The 18,606-nt window shown below is 48.9% G+C and overlaps 1 protein-coding gene and 1 pseudogene across 1 annotated transcript in view; one reads left to right on the top strand and one right to left on the bottom strand.

The window, feature by feature from the left end:
• Positions 1-3,027: 3,027 nt before the first annotated feature.
• Positions 3,028-3,775, top strand: LOC123441038 (annotated as a pseudogene).
• A 3,842-nt stretch (positions 3,776-7,617) lies between these two features.
• The window catches only part of LOC123442220 (internal alternative NAD(P)H-ubiquinone oxidoreductase A1, mitochondrial-like), a 98,296-nt gene continuing 87,307 nt past the window's right edge, over positions 7,618-18,606 (bottom strand). Inside the window, exons 2-5 of the mRNA XM_045118270.1 lie at positions 8,459-8,618; positions 8,300-8,414; positions 7,784-7,963; positions 7,618-7,697 (exon numbers count right to left, since the gene is read on the bottom strand). Of these exons, the coding sequence (XP_044974205.1) occupies positions 7,952-7,963; positions 8,300-8,414; positions 8,459-8,618 (287 nt within the window). The 3' untranslated portion in view covers positions 7,618-7,697; positions 7,784-7,951. The remainder of the gene's footprint in view (positions 7,698-7,783; positions 7,964-8,299; positions 8,415-8,458; positions 8,619-18,606) is intronic.

Here is an 18,606-nt window from a genome sequence, read left to right as displayed (position 1 = left end):
CTGTTGCTATTGTGGTTGCTGCACAACTGTATGATCGTTGATGCGTGGGCAATCTTTTCACGATTTTGCCCCGTCCAGTCTGCCGCCGCTCAATTGTTCGCATATGGATTGGATGAATTCTATAGCCCTCTATAGAGCCTTGTGTCAGTGTCAGACTGTCAGGTAGCTAGGAATATTACATTACGTTACAGGGTTGCTTGGCCTCATGGGATCTGTTGCTAACCTCATCATCTTCTGCTAGCTAGATCTTAGGATTGTAATTGTTCATCATGAAACTCTTTATCTAGAGATCGATGGAGTATATATCATATCAGATACACCTGATGGAGCTCTTGTTATATGTATGTCCTCGTCACGGAATCTAATATATGCTAGATACTTTATATTTTTATATTTTTTTATATACATAGATACATAATAAATGAAACAATAATAACCATGGTTTACAAAGCGGTAAAGCGAACTAAAGCTAGAGCGCCTAAAGCGGGCACTTAAGCCCCTAAAGCAGGGAAATATCTAAGGCGCTGCAAGGGCACATTGTTGCTTAAGCGAGTGACCATAAAGTGTCTGAAGCGAGGCGCCTTAGAAACAATGATAATAACAAGATAAACAGCAAAGTTAGTCCAAAATCGTTATATGTGTTGTGACCATACATCTCTCTTTTTGCTTCTGTGATCTTACTTGTTGCAAACGTTGACGTTTTTGTATAAATAAGTTCCATGCTGTTAATTTTAATTAGTAAGGATGCATATTCTGTTTTTAGGTTATATGCCTTTTGGGATAGTAACTCTGAAGGGTGCTCTAGCTAGCTAACTATTGTAACGATCAGTCTTATTGGCTGATTTGGCATTCGTCTGTACGCTGTTGGTACCAATTCTACCCCCTCCCCTCAACCCAGCATGCTACACCCGTAACGTGCCTTGACTAACATGAAAATAAAATCTTCCACTACCAATTGCTGCTAGGCTAAGAGCATCTCCAATCGCAGCGTAAAAAATCCGCGTTCAATAATTTTTTTAATGCGCCACTGTAGCACTATTAAAGCGCGGGGACCAGAGCATCTCCAACAGACGCGTGCTAGTGGGGCACCCAATCCAGTCCGGTCCAGCGGCCCCACATGCAGCAGCTCAGAGTTTGCTGCGCGCGCAAGCCGGTGCACCAAATATGTTGTGTGCGATAGTGTTTTTAAGCGCGTGCCCAAAAGTTTTTAGCGCGCGCACTGTTTTGCAGCGTCTGTTGAAGCTATCCAGCGCCCAAAAAATAAATCTTTTAACGCGCGGAGTAGTTTTTGGGCCCCCGTTGAAGATGCTCTAACGTCCGTGTGAGTTCCCTAGTCAGCTTGCGACCAGTGAACCTGTGTTCATGTTGTCAAAGGTTCTGTGGAGACGCCATGCTCTCATGGCAAATATCATTCATGACCATTCAACCCATTTAAGCTCTTCCTATTGGGTCATAAGTTTGGTAACAGGCCACCTTGGTCTGGATTGGGACCGTGACTTGGATAGCTCTTAAGCTGGTGTCTTAAATCACTTTTGTGCATTCATTTCTCTTATGCACGTCATAGTGCATGATTTACCTTCCATCAGCTTTCTTTGTAAATCTTTCCCCTGTACTGAAAATTCAGAGTTGTCTTAGTGAATCTTCCCTTCCTACTACTCCCTCCATTCCGTAATATAAGATGTTAAAAAACGTCTTATATTATGGGACATAGGGAGTAAAATTCATAAGCTCACACATAGATTGTTTTTCTTTATGTTATAGTGCTAGTGATATAAAATGAAACTAGAAATTTATATTTAGCAAAAAACAGCAGCAATATTCTCCTTTAGTATAGCACTAAGTTTGCGCAGGTTATATAATACAATTTGGTGAGTATATAAACCGAACTTTTAAATCTCGGGCGAAAACTGAGCGATCACGGCGCTATCACATTCTGCGAGCCTCCCCGCGAGGCAATGGCTGAAAAACGAAAACTGTGGCTAATCGCACGATCGCCCGCGAAACGGCGTGATTTGGCTTTGTGGTTGCTGCAATTTTGTGGGATGGGCCGAAACACTGAAACACAAGGGCCCAAATAGATCAGGAACGGCCCAAATTTCTCACGGTGGTATATCATCTTCTCCATAAAACCAAGCTCGTGTCCCTCCCCATTACCTCCCCCCCCCCCCCCCCCAAACACACACACACCAAAAAAAAGTTTGCGGCGGCTGCTCTGTTTTTCCCGGCTGAACGATTGCTGCTTCGTTGGAAGGCGGATTCAGTTGTGGGGGAGGTTGAAAGACGAACGGCGATGAGGGGCCTCTGCGACCACGATGACCTCTCAGTCTTACTCTCACACGGTTCCAACACCCGGTGCAAGCACATCCTCAGGAGGATTCAGTTATTCTGTTTACTGAACTTAAGTGCTGATCTGGTGATGTTATGCTTTCAATTTATATTGCTGTTGGACTGTTGCAGAGAAACCTCTGTTTTCTATTGAAAATCCCCTGTTTTCTGAGAAAAGCATGCACATGTATTAGATGTGTAATATACATGCAGAAGTACCGTAGTCGCGAAATGGGTTAGCGGCCGTAGCGTTTGAACGAGTTAGCCGTGAAATGCTTTAGCCCGCAATTTTAAACTTTTGATATATACTAAGGTGATAAGGGAAAGTAGAGAAAAACAGGGACGTTTGTTGCTACCCTGTGAAAAACTGGACTTGACAGGTGTGTTCACCAAATAGAAGTATCACTTGATTGATAATACCATATGTTCCATTTTATTCCCTAGCAACTCACGGGCACGTAACTTAGTCTCTTCAGTGTACAGGACTGAGTGAACCATACATGTATATTATTAATGAATGCTCAAGTCTGTATATAAACTATAAACGAAGTATTTATGCAGTAAATTTCTCTTCTTCTTCTACTGTTTTTTGAATTATGGGCTCTTTTTACTAACTGGAATTATTGGCATATTTTCTGTATTGTTCTACAGCCTAAATATATTGTCTAATAGTTGTTTTTTGATTTTGCTAGCTGATCCGGAATGCATATCTTTGTCAAGAACCCCACCGGCAGGACAATCCGCTTCAAGGTCCACTCATCAGACACCCTGTACACCGTCAAGGCAAAGATCCAGCAGCAGTACCACCTCGTCTTTGATGGGTTGCAGCTAGAAGACAACCGTACCTTGGCTGATTATGGCATCCAGCATGACTCTACGATTGACCTTCAGGAAAAGATGCAAATCTACGTGACGGAGACGCTGGCAGGCAAGACCATTGCCCTCGAGGTTGACAGCCTAGACACCATCGGCAACGTGAAGTCCAAGATCGAGGACATGGAGGGCTTTCCCAAGGGCCAGCAGTGCCTCATCTTCGCCAACAAACAGCTGGAGGAGGACAACCGCACCTTGGCTGACCACAACATCTGGAAGGAGTCCACCCTCCTTCTTGTCCTCCGCTCGTGTAGGCCAGGAGAGAGTAGGATGATGCGCATTTTTATCAGGTCCGTGGATGGGAAGAGACTCACCCTTGAGGTTGGTAGCTCAGACACCATTAACAATGTCAAGGTGAAGATCTACGAGAAGGACGGCATTCCCCCTAGACAACAGGCATCCTCTTTGCTGGCAAGCAGCTGGAGGACGGCCGCACCCTGGCGGACTACCAGATTGAGAGCGAGTCTACCCTTGATATGTTGCTTCGCCTTTGTGGTTGCTGAGCTGCATGGCCTGCATTCAACAACCAGTTTTATTTTGCAGGAGCCTTCCTACCAGTAGTGATGCGTTATCAGTAAACTATATGCGTTAGTATATATATATATATGCTCCAGTATTGTTCCTTCACAGTAGAAGTGTGGTGGGTTATCAGTGAAACTACGTACTACCATATCATTAATATGTTAATGTCTCGAGTACTTATTTTTGTCTATCTGTCAACAGGAAGTACTATTAAGAGTCGCTGGGTATGTATTGTCATCAGTTGATTGAGAATACAGTCTGTATGCAGTATTTTTGACCGACAAATAGCCTCCTTCCTTTACCCGTTTCTCTCTTGTCTGCATACCCAGTGCGGTTAATTTCTGTATTCATGTTTTTATCTATGTTATCACAGTCAAAAGTTGAAGCGGTGTGGATCATAACACTGATTGCATGTTGTTTACAAAGAAATTTATTGTCGCATATGCAATTCGAAGTTGAAATCAAGTTGTCCTCGTCCTCGCTGTTGAAGGCGGAGAAGGAGGAGGAGGACGGCGGTAGGATGACCGGGGCGCGGCTCAGGAGTCGCAGAGGAGGGCAAGGAGGAGTTAGCCGAATAGCACCCCTTAAGCTACCATTGAGCATTGGGGGGTATGGTCAGCAGGCTGGGCTGCGTGGCAGGTGGGGATTTGGGGTGCAGCGTTTAGGGTTTGAAGGCGGATTGGTGTTTTGGGGGCCGATGATGGGGTATTTGTAGGAGGGGAGGCTAGAGGGTCATGGGGTGGCCGAGGCAAGTGGTAGGATTTAGGGATAAAGACTATTTTGGCGAAATTTGAACAAACGGGAAAGTCAAATTTGAACAAACTGGGAATAGTTTCATGTGTGACTCTTTGAGATGTTTTGAACTTTAAAGGAAAGGACTAGACTTGCAGAAAGCCTAAAACGTTTCTTTTTGAGAGTTAAACGGAATTTAGAAATATACTAGTAAAAGTGCCCGTGCGTTGCACCGGGTTAGATTGTTGACTTTCCGATCATGAATTTTGTATTTGAAAAGCCCGCGCATCCCCCCCCCCCCTCCCTCATGTCCTTACAGTCAATTCACTTGTATGTTAGTGAAAGATTAAACACCTTGAAGGATTTATTGACTGAGCATCATACTGCTCCTTGAGGATGGGAGCAAAAAAAGGACTATGGCCAACTTCTAGAAGAGAAGCAATGTTACTAAAAGTATCCATATGCTTTGTGAGGCCATCGGTCTGGTGAAGGAAGACGACAATTTCATGAATTTGGTCGTTTGGTATCGATTGATCAGGATTCAAATACAACTCCCCAATTTGAGCAATTGCAAATTGTTGCCCTGGAATGATGAAAATAATGTAGATGTCAACGAACAACTGAAAATAGAAGAAGCAACCCTGACACACTCAACACAGAGTTTAACTTCACCACCTAGTGTTTACCTTTCAGCTTCATGCCTGAATTATCAGAATCTGACAGTGCAAGACCAATACCGACTTTTTTGGCTGCTGAGAGTTCCAGTACACTCGACAGAGTCTCAAGGAGGCCATCTGTAGCAGTTTTTATCCGCGTTAATGCCTCACAGAAACAAGTGTTGAAGTAAGTTTTATCCAGACAATATCTGAAAGTGGAGGATAAAAGATCATGCTTCAACTGCAAGTTTTTGGCCTCCCTGTCATTCAACAACACTTCATCCAAACAGACTTGGAGCATCAAAAGACATCCATCATGACCATAATCAACTAACTGAAAAGGTGGAAAGATAAACATATCAGAAAACCTGCACCAAACTCAGATTTAATTGGTACTTTGCTTGTATGCGGAAATGGTTGAAGCAATAAATTTCTCTCATAAACTGCTGGGTTGTGCACAAAGGTTGCGAGTTGCTTGTGGGCATGCCGATACCACCCTCCCATTTCGCAATTGGAATGGAAAAATGAGGCAACTACCATCCTATTGCTATACAACTGCCACAGAAGATCCAATCAATCCCCAACCCTCAAAACACCCCACACAAAATAGGTGTGGAGACTTACCTTGGGCTCGCCGTCGAGGAAGATGGTGGAGTCGGCGGCGTAGGGGAGGAGGGAGCGGCCGTTGCGGGGGGGGGGGGGTGAATGAATGGCGACACCGCGCGCGCGGGAGGCGGCGTCTAAGGCGAAGACGGACTTGAGGCCGTGCTTCTCCAGGATGTCCCCCACCTCCAGCTAGTCCTGCGTGTACCCGCACAGGGGTGACCGGAACACGGCCACCGGCCCCCGGCCACGGCGGAAGAGTTGTACCTCCACCTCAGGCGCGGCCGACGGCTCGGATCCGGGCCTCCCGTTCTGGGCGGAGGCCGCCACCTCCTCGTGGATGCCGTCGTCGGCCGGCGACGCTGCCTTGTCAGCCTGCTGTGGTGGTCTCGCGACCGTCGTCGGCCTCGTGTGCTCCTCCTGTCGCCGGATTAGACGGGCCGCCGCCGCCGACCTCGTGTGCTCCTCCTAAATCTAGAGAGCCAGCGAGACATGAACAACCATTCCATGAGCATCATAATAATGCAAAATTCAACCAGGTTCCATAATCATTGTAAACGAATAATCCGACCACACACAAATAAAACTGTGCAGATGAATCACCTGCTTCTCGACGACCGTGTTGTTGAAGCTGCCGGGGTCCGTCTATGCAAAATCATAGCAGCAGAGGTCAGCACAAGCCAGCTCAATGCAAAGACCCATAAACAGGCAGGATTCGCCAATTCCCAGCAAAGCGCGGCAGCCGGGGCCGAGATCTAGGCAGCCGGCCGCCGACACATGCCAGGGCGCGTCGAAAACAGATCCCCGAGCCACGGAGCCCGCGAGGCGGATCGCGAGGAGACGGCGGGACTCAGATCCACGCACCTTCGCCGCCCTGGTCGCCCTCCGAGTCGGGGAACTCCTTCTCCAGCGCGCGGTCGATCATGTCGGTGAGGCTGTTCTCCTTGTTCGTGCCATTGCCCTGCGCTGCCTCCCCGACGGCCTGGGCCACCCCCAGGGCCGGGGCCGTGGCGTCCGCGCGCTCCACCGCCGCGACCGCCTCGCCCACGCGGTCCTCGTCGGCCGCCTCGGCCACGTTGCCGGCCGCGCCGGGGAGCAATGCGGCGGCGGACGCGAGGAGCAGGGCGACGAGGAGGCGGGGGAGGACCGGGCCCAGCAGGCGGCGGCGACGCATCAGCATCGCCGTAGGGGAGCGGTCGGATTAAATACAGGGGTTTTTCATAAAAAGTGAAAAATAGTTCGACCCGACTTACAAAAGGACTGTGGGTTAATTACCTGAAACGACAGGGACCTTTTCGTAAAAATGCCACGACGGACGACCAGAAACCCTATTTGCTTTATTATTAGGGAGAGATTTGCCTGACGTTTATAACCTGTACAGTAAGATTCATGGAGACTGATCACTCATTCCTGAGCAAAGAAATTACAGTTGCATACATATTCACCGTGTACATACCAAGTAACTTGAAGACCATCAAATTGCATCTCATTCTCATTTATTCATAATTTACAAAAGAAAATTTGTGCATTTGGAACTCACGTGGCTGACAAGTCTGAAAGGGATAGAGAGAGGAGCAGGAGGGAAAAAAGATGCAATGTGATCAAGACCTATGTTTCTTTTAGCGTTCGTATGTAGTCCGTACGGTTCAGATCCCAGATATCTACAGATAGATATCCTAGATACGGCCTATGTCACGGCCGAATATCATCGTGGTCAGCGAGTTTATAGCCACATAGAACCTATTTCTCCAGCTGACAACACGAGTCAGGTATGCCGAGCGCCATATGAACCAGCTTGCAAATCCTGCGATGGATATGCCCTTCGTAGATACCCTAGATACGGCCAATGTCACGGCCGAATATCATCGTGGTCAGCGAGTTTATAGCCACATAGAGCCTATTTCTCCAGCTGACAACACGAGTCAGGTATGCCGAGCGCCAGATGAACCAGCTTGCAAATCCTGCGATGGATATGCCCTTCGAGCCCTGTGAATAGGGAAAAAATCGCTCAGTTCGACTCTTGGGCGTCTAGTGAATTGCAAAGATTCACAAAGAACGGAGGAGCAACCAACCTTGCTTTGCCTCATATCCACCAAAGCTTTGTACCTTCCAACGGTTGCCATACTCCCTAGATGCTTATATACAAACTTTGGACCTAGATCAACTTCAACCTGGGAGTTTGCATGCCCTCCTCGAGCTTTCATCACACTGTTGAGCAGGCGAGCAAGGTACAAGCCTTGTCACTCGGCAACCTGTTCAGGAGTACAAGCGGCACATTATATGTACATAGCAAAATGACAGGCCTTTCGTCTGAAAGAGAAGGAACAAAATCCTAGAATGCATGACTGATATGCAGCATTGCAAAGAGATAGTCTTATGTCATGCCCAACAGCCCAAGTGTCTGCAATTTGATGAGATGTATAATCATCTGTTCAATTTTATCTTATGCTATGTTTCTATTCCACCCAGTTCTATTGCACTTCAGGAAAGAGGAAACAATACATAAGACCATTTTTCTTTCTGAGATAGTAACTTTGGCAAAATGCTTTCATACTCTTGAACTGCGTCAAGATAGTTCGTGAAATTACCTGAGCTAAGGCTGGGAGAACTTCCTTGCCAGTGCTTTCAAGGAATCCACAGCAATCACCAACAGCGAATACATCTGGCACTGAAGGAACACGTAACCACTCATCTACACCGATCCTGCAAACAGTAATTAATTGTAAGGTCATACCAATTAATTATACCTTCCTCCAGCTGACTTAGGAAATGGCAATGACTTGACGAATGATGAAGCACCAACTCCAGTAGACCATACAAGCAAACCATAAGGAACCTCCTCTCCGTTGTCCAGGATTAATTTGTCGGGTTGTACATCCTTCATGATTCCTTCAATACAAATATAAACTGAACATCAATACAATTTAGTTTAGATAAGTACAGTTTGGAGAAAAAAATGCCCACGCAAAGATGGCCATAGTTGATGATGAGAAGCAAACTAAGCTCCCCTATTTGAAGTATGATCATGGAAGCGACCTGCATTGGAAGGGTGTGCCATGCTCCATTAAGTATGAACCTTACGAAAAATGGCAACTGAACAATGCAAGGAATCTATGAACACTGCATATAAAACCCTTACCAAAATTGGTAATATCTAAGTGAGATCCTTGTAGGCCAGAATATACACAATGATAATAATAACTAAAAGGTACAAATACTTCCTAATGTGCTTTATTTATGGCATCTACCCTTTGCTTATGTAGTACATGCAAATCCAACAACGATAATAATGCATTGGAGCTTCTGGTAGGAGATCAAATTGGAAAGCTTGAGTCTCGAATCAGTGCAAGCCATAGACACATAAGGTCCTTCATTCACATGAGACTGCAAAAATTAACTGTCACAAAACCTGAAACCTGATTCAATCTGGGTGTACTTATACCATTCATCTGCTGGATAACGAACTTTGTTCTCTCGAGAACTCATATATAATTCAATATTACTATCATGTAGGATGCATAAATAACAAATGGACACCAAAATTTGTGGTCACTATATTAGTAACAAATCATTAATATGCAAACCATTTTAAAAATAAAATAATAATACCTTCTCTTCATAGTTAATCTTGTGACAGCTCACAAATAAGGTGCAAATGGCATATCCACAAATCAAACAATTGAAGCATTTTTTTTTACAAAATTATCTACTTGCAACTTTTTCCAAGGGAAGTGTTGCCAACATGATAAATTCGATAGCTTTACTCGAGCACTCTGTACAATACCAATTATTACCATATCTTGTGTTAAGTCCTCATTGTGACAACACCCTAAATCATGCAATGGTGTTTTCCTAGGCTATTTACCAACAGGAAAAAATAATTCAAGATGATAATGCCACTGATGGGGTTATAGTCCTAGGGTAGGGTCATAAGCCTACCTTATAGGTCCTACCCAAGGACCACCCTTCATAAGGGACAAGGCCCTTTGTCAGCTCCGACTGAACTAAGGAATTCCCATCATCCAATCGGTAACAGACATCCGACCATCCAGTCGAAGGCGAGCATTCGGAGCGTATCGATCGGACCGACTGGATTCCACTCTGTACATCGTAACCCCCCAGGAGGGAAACGGTCGTACGTTTCCTCACGCTTTTATTAGCATTTAGGCCGTACGTTACCTGTAACGTAGGTATTTATTCGCCATTATTCCACCCCTGCGCACCGACCGTTGTGAAGGGCAGCGCACTCTACATAAGCCACCCTTCTCCACTGGTGCAAGGGTTAGCAACTCATGGTATTCCATATTTCCACTCGACAACAAGCTCCCTGAGCACTGAGACGTAGGGCTATTACCTCCACCGCAGAGGGGCCTGAACTCATACAACCTCGTCGTAGCTAAGGCTCTGCCCATCCTTTTCGTACCCTACACATCTACTGTCAGGCTTATACCCATGACAGTTGGCGCCCATCGTGGGGCAGGCGTCTAAGCGACTTCCGGCGAGTTTGCGACTACTTCCTTTCGTCATGTCGTCCGGTGGAGGTTCGAGCATGGGTCACCAGATCTTCTTCGGCGCTCTCTCCTTCATCATCGACGATTCGGCGTGGCTTCGGGATGCTCCTCTCGACGTCGAGGCGCTTCCCCGTTGTGGGGCTACGCACTCTCGTGCCGGCGCCCGCGGCATTCTTCTTCTCCAACAGTCGGCTCCGGTGTCGACCCGCACCTGTTGGAATTATGCCCTAGAGGCAATAATAAATGTATAGTTATTATTATAATTCCTGTATCAAGATAATAGTTTATTATCCATGCTATAGTTGTATTGAATGAAGACTCATTTACATGTGTGGATACATAGACAAAACACCGTCCCTAGCATGCCTCTAGTTGGCTAGCCAGTTGATCAATGATAGTCAGTGTCTTCTGATTATGAACAAGGTGTTGTTGCTTGATAACTGGATCACGTCATTGGGAGAATCACGTGATGGACTAGACCCAAACTAATAGACGTAGCATGTTGATCGTGTCATTTTGTTGCTACTGTTTTCTGCGTGTCAAGTATTTATTCCTATGACCATGAGATCATATAACTCACTGACACCGGAGGAATGCTTTGTGTGTATCAAACGTCGCAACGTAACTGGGTGACTATAAAGATGCTCTACAGGTATCTCCGAAGGTGTTAGTTGAGTTGGTATGGATCAAGACTCGGATTTGTCACTCCGTGTGACGGAGAGGTATCTCGGGGCCCACTCGGTAATACAACATCACACATAAGCCTTGCAAGCAATGTAACTTAGTGTAAGTTGCGGGATCTTGTATTACGGAACGAGTAAAGAGACTTGCCGGTAAACGAGATTGAAATAGGTATGCGGATACCGACGATCGAATCTCGGGCAAGTAACATACCGAAGGACAAAGGGAATAACATACGGGATTATACGAATCCTTGGCACTGAGGTTCAAACGATAAGATCTTCGTAGAATATGTAGGATCCAATATGGGCATCCAGGTCCCGCTATTGGATATTGACCGAGGAGTCTCTCGGGTCATGTCTACATAGTTCTCGAACCCGCAGGGTCTGCACACTTAAGGTTCGACGTTGTTTTATGCGTATTTGAGTTATATGGTTGGTTACCGAATGTTGTTCGGAGTCCCGGATGAGATCACGGACATCACGAGGGTTTCCGGAATGGTCCGGAAACGAAGATTGATATATGGGATGACCTCATTTGATTACCGAAAGGTTTTCGGAGTTACCGGGAATGTACCGGGAATGACGAATGGGTTCCGGGAGTTCACCGGAGGGGGGCAACCCACTCCGGGGAAGCCCATAGGCATTTGGGGGGGTCACACCAGCCCTTAGTGGGCTGGTGGGACAGCCCACCAATCCCCTATGCGCCAAGAAAGAAAAAATCAAAGGAAAGGAAAAAAAAAGGAAGAAGTGGGAAGGGGGAAGGACTCCCTCCCACCAAACCAAGTAGGACTCGGTTTGGGGGGGGAGAGTCCTCCCCCCTGGCTCGGCCGACCCCTTGGGGATCCCTTGAACCCCAAGGCAAGGTCCCCCTCCCTCCTCCTATATATATGGGGCTTTTAGGGCAGATTTGAGACGACTTTCTCACGGCTGCCCGACCACATACCTCCATAGTTTTTCCTCTAGATCGTGTTTCTGCGGAGCTCGGGCGGAGCCCTGCTGAGACAAGGTCATCACCAACCTCCGGAGCGCCGTCACGCTGCCGGAGAACTCTTCTACCTCTCCGTCTCTCTTGCTGGATCAAGAAGGCCGAGATCATCGTCGAGCTGTACGTGTGCTGAACGCGGAGGTGCCGTCCGTTCGGCACTAGATCGTGGGACTGATCGCGGGACGGTTCGCGGGGCGGATCGAGGGACGTGAGGACGTTCCACTACATCAACCGCGTTCACTAACGCTTCTGCTGTGCGGTCTACAAGGGTACGTAGATCACTCATCCCCTCTCGTAGATGGACATCACCATGATAGGTCTTCGTGCGCGTAGGAAAATTTTTGTTTCCCATGCGACGTTCCCCAACAGCACCGTCGTCACGCGCCGCAGCAAGCGGTCTCGCCGTCCGCGGCTCCAGCGTTGGGTGCAACACGCCCAGGCGCGCCAGAAAGCGTCTTCACAAGTGGCGGTTCTAGAGTCCGTTGTGGTTGCCCCGCTGTCCCAGCACTCGGACTCGGTTCCGACTGAGTTTCCTTCCGAGTATGCGGGTCGCGGGCCCGCAGCAGAAGTCCATATGGCCAACTCCCATGAAGATCCCCGTCAAGCTGGCCGGAGCGAGCGCGAGGTCGGCGAAACGTCCGGCGCGCGCCATCCACCTCGTCGTTCTGCCAGTCGGCACACTCGGCGGAGCAACGTAGAGTTGTTCCGCACACCCCTCCTCAACTTGGTTGCGGCTACCAAGATAGCCGATTCCCTCCAGCCGACTGATTCAGAGGTTGGTAGAGGGATCGAGCAGATCCGAGCCTTGTTGCACACGGCGCAACAGCAGAATTCAGCGGTCTCCCTGTCGCACAACAGGATCCATAATAGTTCTGTTCATGCGAATACGCATCGGTCGGTTCACAGCCCTGGTTCCCATCAGCAGCACAGGGGAGGCAGCCGTTCCATGAATCACGAAGAACGCCGTCGTTCACGCACCCCTCCGCGGGGTGGGCCCTATGGGTTCCGACATCATGATGATCGGCGTTCAGTCGGCGACACTTACGATCCAAGGCCCGACGCAAGAGGGCGTATCGCCCAGCGAAGGGTCGACAGGGGCCGAGCCCACCGCGATGGTCACGATATGGACCGTCCAAGTGGAAGCAGGACCATCGTGTCTGGTCCCGAGTGTTTTAGTCGAGCCATCCGCTCGGCTGACATCCCGCCCAACTTTCGATTGGCGACGAGAATCAGCAAGTTTATAGGAGAGTCCAAGCCAGAAACATGGCTAGATGACTACCGAGTGGCGGTCCAGATCGGAGGAGGGGACGACCATGTCGCCATGAAGCACCTCCCTGTGATGCTCGACGGCTCGGCGCGAGCGTGGCTGAATCAGTTGGCCCCCTCAAGCATCTACAGTTGGGCAGATCTGGCCCGAGTGTTCATCAAGACCTTCGAAGGGACGTGCAAGCGCCCTGCAGGCCTCATGGAGCTCCAGCATTGCGTCCAGAAGCAGAATGAGCCCCTGCGTGACTTCATTCAGCATTGGACAACTCTCTACCACACGGTGGAGAACGTCACCGAGCATCAAGCAGTCTACGCCTTCAAGGCAGGCGTGCGGTACAGGGATCTGTACCTAAAGTTCGGCCGAACAGGTGACATCTCCATGAGCAAGATGATGGAGATAGCAGCTCGCTACGCAAATGGCGAAGAAGAGGACCGCATCCGAAGCGGCAAGCACAAGACAGTCGGCGACGGAGATGGAAGCAACACTCGGAAGCAAAAGCAAAAAGTTCCATCCACTCCGCAGGCAGAAGCTGCAGTCATGAACAATGGCAAGTTCAAGGGCAAAGGGAAGGCGCAGTTTACCCCCAAGAAGAAGCAGTTCAATAATCCCATCCTGGACCAGCCATGCCCGGTTCATACGAAGATGGACGAAGAGGGCAACCCCATATATCCAAAGCATACCACTTGACAGTGTCGCCTCCTGATCCAGGGGTTCGGCGAAGGGCAACCGAGTGAGAAGGTCAATGAACAAGATGAGGAGGATAAGGAAGATCCGTTCCCCCAAGTCCATGCGACACTCATGATTTTTGCTAACGTCGAGAGCAAGAGTCGACTGAAGCTGGTGAACAGGTAGGTGAACATGGCCACCCCTGCCAGCCCCAAGTTCCTCAAATGGTCTCAGACTGCGATCACCTTTGACCAGTCGGATCATCCAGCACATGTACCCACCCCAGGAAGACAAGCTCTGGTCGTTGACCCGGTGGTAGAAGGAGTCCGACTACGCAAAGTCCTCATGGACGGCGGCAGCGGTCTGAACATCATGTACGCCGACACTCTCAAGGGGATGGGCATTCCGATGTCCAAACTCAGCGAGAGCAGCATGCAGTTCCATGGAGTCGTCCCTGGACGGAAGGCCAAGTCACTCGGCCAGATCGCGTTCGACGTCGTTTTCGGCTCCGACAAGAACTTTCGCAAGGAAAAACTCACGTTTGAGGTGGTGGATTTCCAGAGCGCTTACCACGCAATTCTGGGCCGCCCAGCGTATGTGAGTTTCATGGCCCGTCCATGTTACGTATACTTGAAGCTGAAGATGCCAGGCCCGAAAGGCGTGATCACCATCACAGGCAATCGGCAGCAAGCCGAAGAGTGCCTGCAGCAGGGATCAAGAATCGCCAACCAGCAGATGGCCGTCCTCGAGCTCGACGAGTACAAGAAAACAGTCGACCCCGCCGACCTGATGCGCTCAAAGAAGCCAGCTTCTGAATCCGCATTCCAGTCGGCGGGAGAGACGAAGAAGGTCAGCATTCACCCGACGGACGACACTGCTGCCCCGACGAACATCTCCACCACCCTCGATCCTAAATAGGAAGCCGAGCTCACCCAATTCCTCCGTGAGAACTGGGACATCTTCGCATGGAAACCCTCTGACATGCCAGGTGTACCCAGGGAGTTGGCTGAGCACCGACTGCATGTGGACCCCGTCGCTCGGCCCATCCGAGAGCGCTTGTGCCCGTCCGCCGCGCACAAGAGGAAAGCAATCGGGGAGGAGGTGGCCAAGATGCTGGCAGCCAACTTCATTCGTGAGGTTCACCACTCCGAGTGGCTCGCCAATGTTGTCATGGTGCCCAAGAAGGACAAGTCGCTCCGAATGTGCATCGACTTCAAGCATCTCAATAAGGTCTGCCCGAAGGACCATTTTCCGCTCCCCCGCATAGATCAAATTGTCGATTCGACTGCGGGGTGCGAGCGTTTGTCATTTCTTGATGCCTACTCGGGCTATCATCAGATCCGTCTGTATGGCCCCGATGAATTAAAGACAACCTTTATCACCCCATTCGGGTGCTTCTGCTACATCACTATGCCATTTGGTTTGAAGAATGCAGGAGCTACCTTTATGCGCAAAGTCCAAAAATGCCTTCTCGACCAGATCGGTCGGAATGTGGAGGCATATATGGATGATATCGTAGTCAAGTCACGCAAAGGTTCCGACCTGCTGACTGACTTGGCAGAAACATTCGCCAACCTTCGTAGGTACGATATCAAGCTCAACCCCGCCAAATGTTCATTCGGCGTTCCCAGCGGAAAGTTACTCGGTTTCTTCGTTTCCGAACGAGGGATCGATGTCAACCCCGAAAAGATCGGGACCATCGTTCGAATGGAGAGGCCGGTCAGAATACACGATGTTCAACGGCTCACAGGTTGCCTAGCGGCTTTGAGCAGGTTCATCAGTCGACTCGGCGAGAAAGCACTTCCTCTGTACCGACTCATGAAGAAATCAGATACTTTCGAGTGGACAGACGAAGCCCAAGTCGCATTCGATGACCTCAAAGTCCTACTTTCCACCCAGCCGGTTCTTACTGCTCCGCTCAGTAAAGAGCCCCTTCTTCTGTATATCGCGGCTACAAATCAAGTCGTCAGTACTGTTCTTACAGTCGAACGAGAAGAAGAAGGCAAAGCATACAAAGTTCAGCGGCCAGTGTACTACGTCTCCGAGGTCCTGACTCCTTCCAAGCAGAGGTATCCCGACTATCAAAAACTTATCTACGGGATTTACATGACTGCGAAGAAGGTGGCTCATTATTTTCAAGACCACTCGGTGTCTGTCGTTTCTGATGCTCCGTTGTCGCAAATTCTCTACAATCGGGACGCGTCAGGCCGAGTGGCGAAGTGGGCAATGGAGATGCTGTACTGCGATATCAAGTTCGAGGCCAAGAAAGCTATTAAGTCTCAAGCTCTGGCTGACTTCATAGCAGAATGGGTAGAACAACAGCAACCGACCCACATCTACTCGGCCCATTGGACAATGTTCTTTGACGGGTCCAAGATGTTGAATGGCTCCGGCGCTGGCGTTGTGATCATATCGCCAAAGGGCGACAAACTCAAGTACGTGCTGCAGATACACTTCGATTCCTCCAACAACGAGGTAGAGTATGAAGCTCTCCTCTACGGATTGCGCATGGCCATCTCACTCGGCGTCCGTCGCCTGATGGTCTACGGCGATTCAGATTTGGTGGTCAATCAAGTGATGAAAGAGTGGGATGTCAGGAACCCCACCATGACCACATATTGCAATGCAGTGAGGAAGCTTGAGAAGAAGTTCGAAGGTCTAGAACTTCATCACGTTCCGAGACTGAAGAACCAAGCAGCTGATGAGTTGGCAAAACTCGGATCCCCTCGGAAACCAGTCCCGAGTGACGTCTGCCTCGAGCACCTTCACCTCCCTTCAGTCAAAGAAGATCCTTTTACAGAAGAACCAGTACAACCAAAGAGTTCAACAGATCCGACTGAAGTCGATGTACCTGCTCTGGTTGATCTGGTCATGGAGATTCTTGTTGTCATCCCCGATTGGACTGTGCCGATCATTGCATATATCCTGAGACAGGAACTACCAGAAGACGAAGTCCAGGCCAGGCAGATAGTCCGCAGGTCGAAGTCATTCACTGTCATTGATGGCCAATTGTACAAGGAGAGTGTTTCAGGCGTTCTCCAATGATGCATCTCCCCAGAGGAGGGGCGGCTGATCCAGGAAGATATTCACTCGGGGACCTGCGGTCATCACGCCTCTTCGAGAGCAAGCGTCGCCAAGGCATTCAGGGCTGGTTTTTTCTGGCTGCAGGCAAACGAGATGGCTAAAGATATGGTCGACCGATGTGAGGGCTGTCAGTTCTACTCCAACAAGTCCCACAAGCCGACATCTGCGTTGAAGACAATCCCTCTTGTGTGGCCGTTTGCAGTTTGGGGAGTAGATACAGTCGGACCATTCAAGACAGGCCAAGGGGGATACACACATCTGTTGGTGGCAGTAGACAAGTTCACGAAATGGATCAAAGCCAAGCCCATCAAGAAACTCGACGCCTCAACAGCCGTCAAGTTTATCAGGGACATCATCTCCAGATTCGGTGTACCTCACAGCATAATCACGGACAACAGGACAAACTTTGACTCGGACAGATTCAAAGGTTTCTGTGCAAGCCAAGGTATCCGAGTGGATTTTGCTTCCGTAGCACATCCTCAATCCAATGGACAAGCAGAGCGGGCGAATGGGCTTATTCTTCAAGGTTTGAAGCCCCGACTCCTGCGAGAGGTGGGACACGCCGCTGGCGCATGGGTCATCGAGTTACCTTCAGTACTTTGGGGTCTCCGCACAACCTCGAAAAGATCTATTGGGCGATCACCGTTCTTCCTCGTTTATGGAGCAGAAGCGGTCCTTCTGAGTGACTTGCTTCACAATGCGCCACGAGTCGAACTCTTCTCCGGAGCTGAAGCAGAACAAGCAAGGCAAGATGGAGTGGACCTTCTGGAGGAAGAGCGCGAGATGGCACTGACTCGCTCAACCATTTATCAACAAGATCTGCGGCGTTTTCATGCACGCCACGTCAGGAGTCGCGCGTTCCAAGCAGGCAACCTGGTGCTCCGAGTGGATCAGCAAAGACCTCACAAGTTGGCTCCGGCCTGGGAAGGACCTTTCATCATCTCCCAGGTGCTGAACAATGGAGCATACAGACTCTACAACATCGAGAGGGAGACAGACGAGCCGCGTGCATGGAACGGAGACATCCTGAAGCGCTTCTACACGTGATCGTCGACTGAAGCAGTGTAAAGAACAAGTATTGATGAAATAATATAAAGCAGATTCAGTTTTTGTAGATTCAGAATTCTTCCGCGGTCGCAGACTCCGGTCACACACAAAAAAACTTAGTTGCGATCCAGAATCGCCTAAGTTCTAACTTCCTCCGAGTGTGCACTAAACGTCGCACTCGGGACTTAGCTATGATCAAGAATCACCTAAGTAATACGTTTCTCCGAGTGTGCACTAAACGTCGCACTCGGGGACTTAGCTGTGATCAAGAATCACCTAAGTAATACATTTCTCCGAGTGTGCACTAAACGTCGCACTCGGGGACTTAGCTGTGATCAAGAATCACCTAAGTAATAACTTTCTCCGAGTGTGCACTAAACGTCGCACTCGGAGACTTAGCTGTGATCAAGAATCACCTAAGTAATAAATTTCTCCGAGTACGCACTAAACGTCGCACTCGGGGACTTAGCTGTGATCAAGAATCACCTAAGTAATACATTTCTCCGAGTGTGCACTAAACGACGCACTCGGGGACTTAGCTGTGATCAAGAATCACCTAATTAATAACTTTCTCCGAGTGTGCACTAAACGTCGCACTCGGAGACTTAGCTGTGATCAAGAATCACCTAAGTAATAAATTTCTCCGAGTACG

The sequence above is a fragment of the Hordeum vulgare genome, chromosome 3H (genome assembly GCF_904849725.1).
Source record: "Hordeum vulgare subsp. vulgare chromosome 3H, MorexV3_pseudomolecules_assembly, whole genome shotgun sequence".
NCBI classification, from domain to species: domain Eukaryota; kingdom Viridiplantae; phylum Streptophyta; class Magnoliopsida; order Poales; family Poaceae; genus Hordeum; species Hordeum vulgare.
This window is presented reverse-complemented; position numbering and strand designations above follow the sequence as displayed.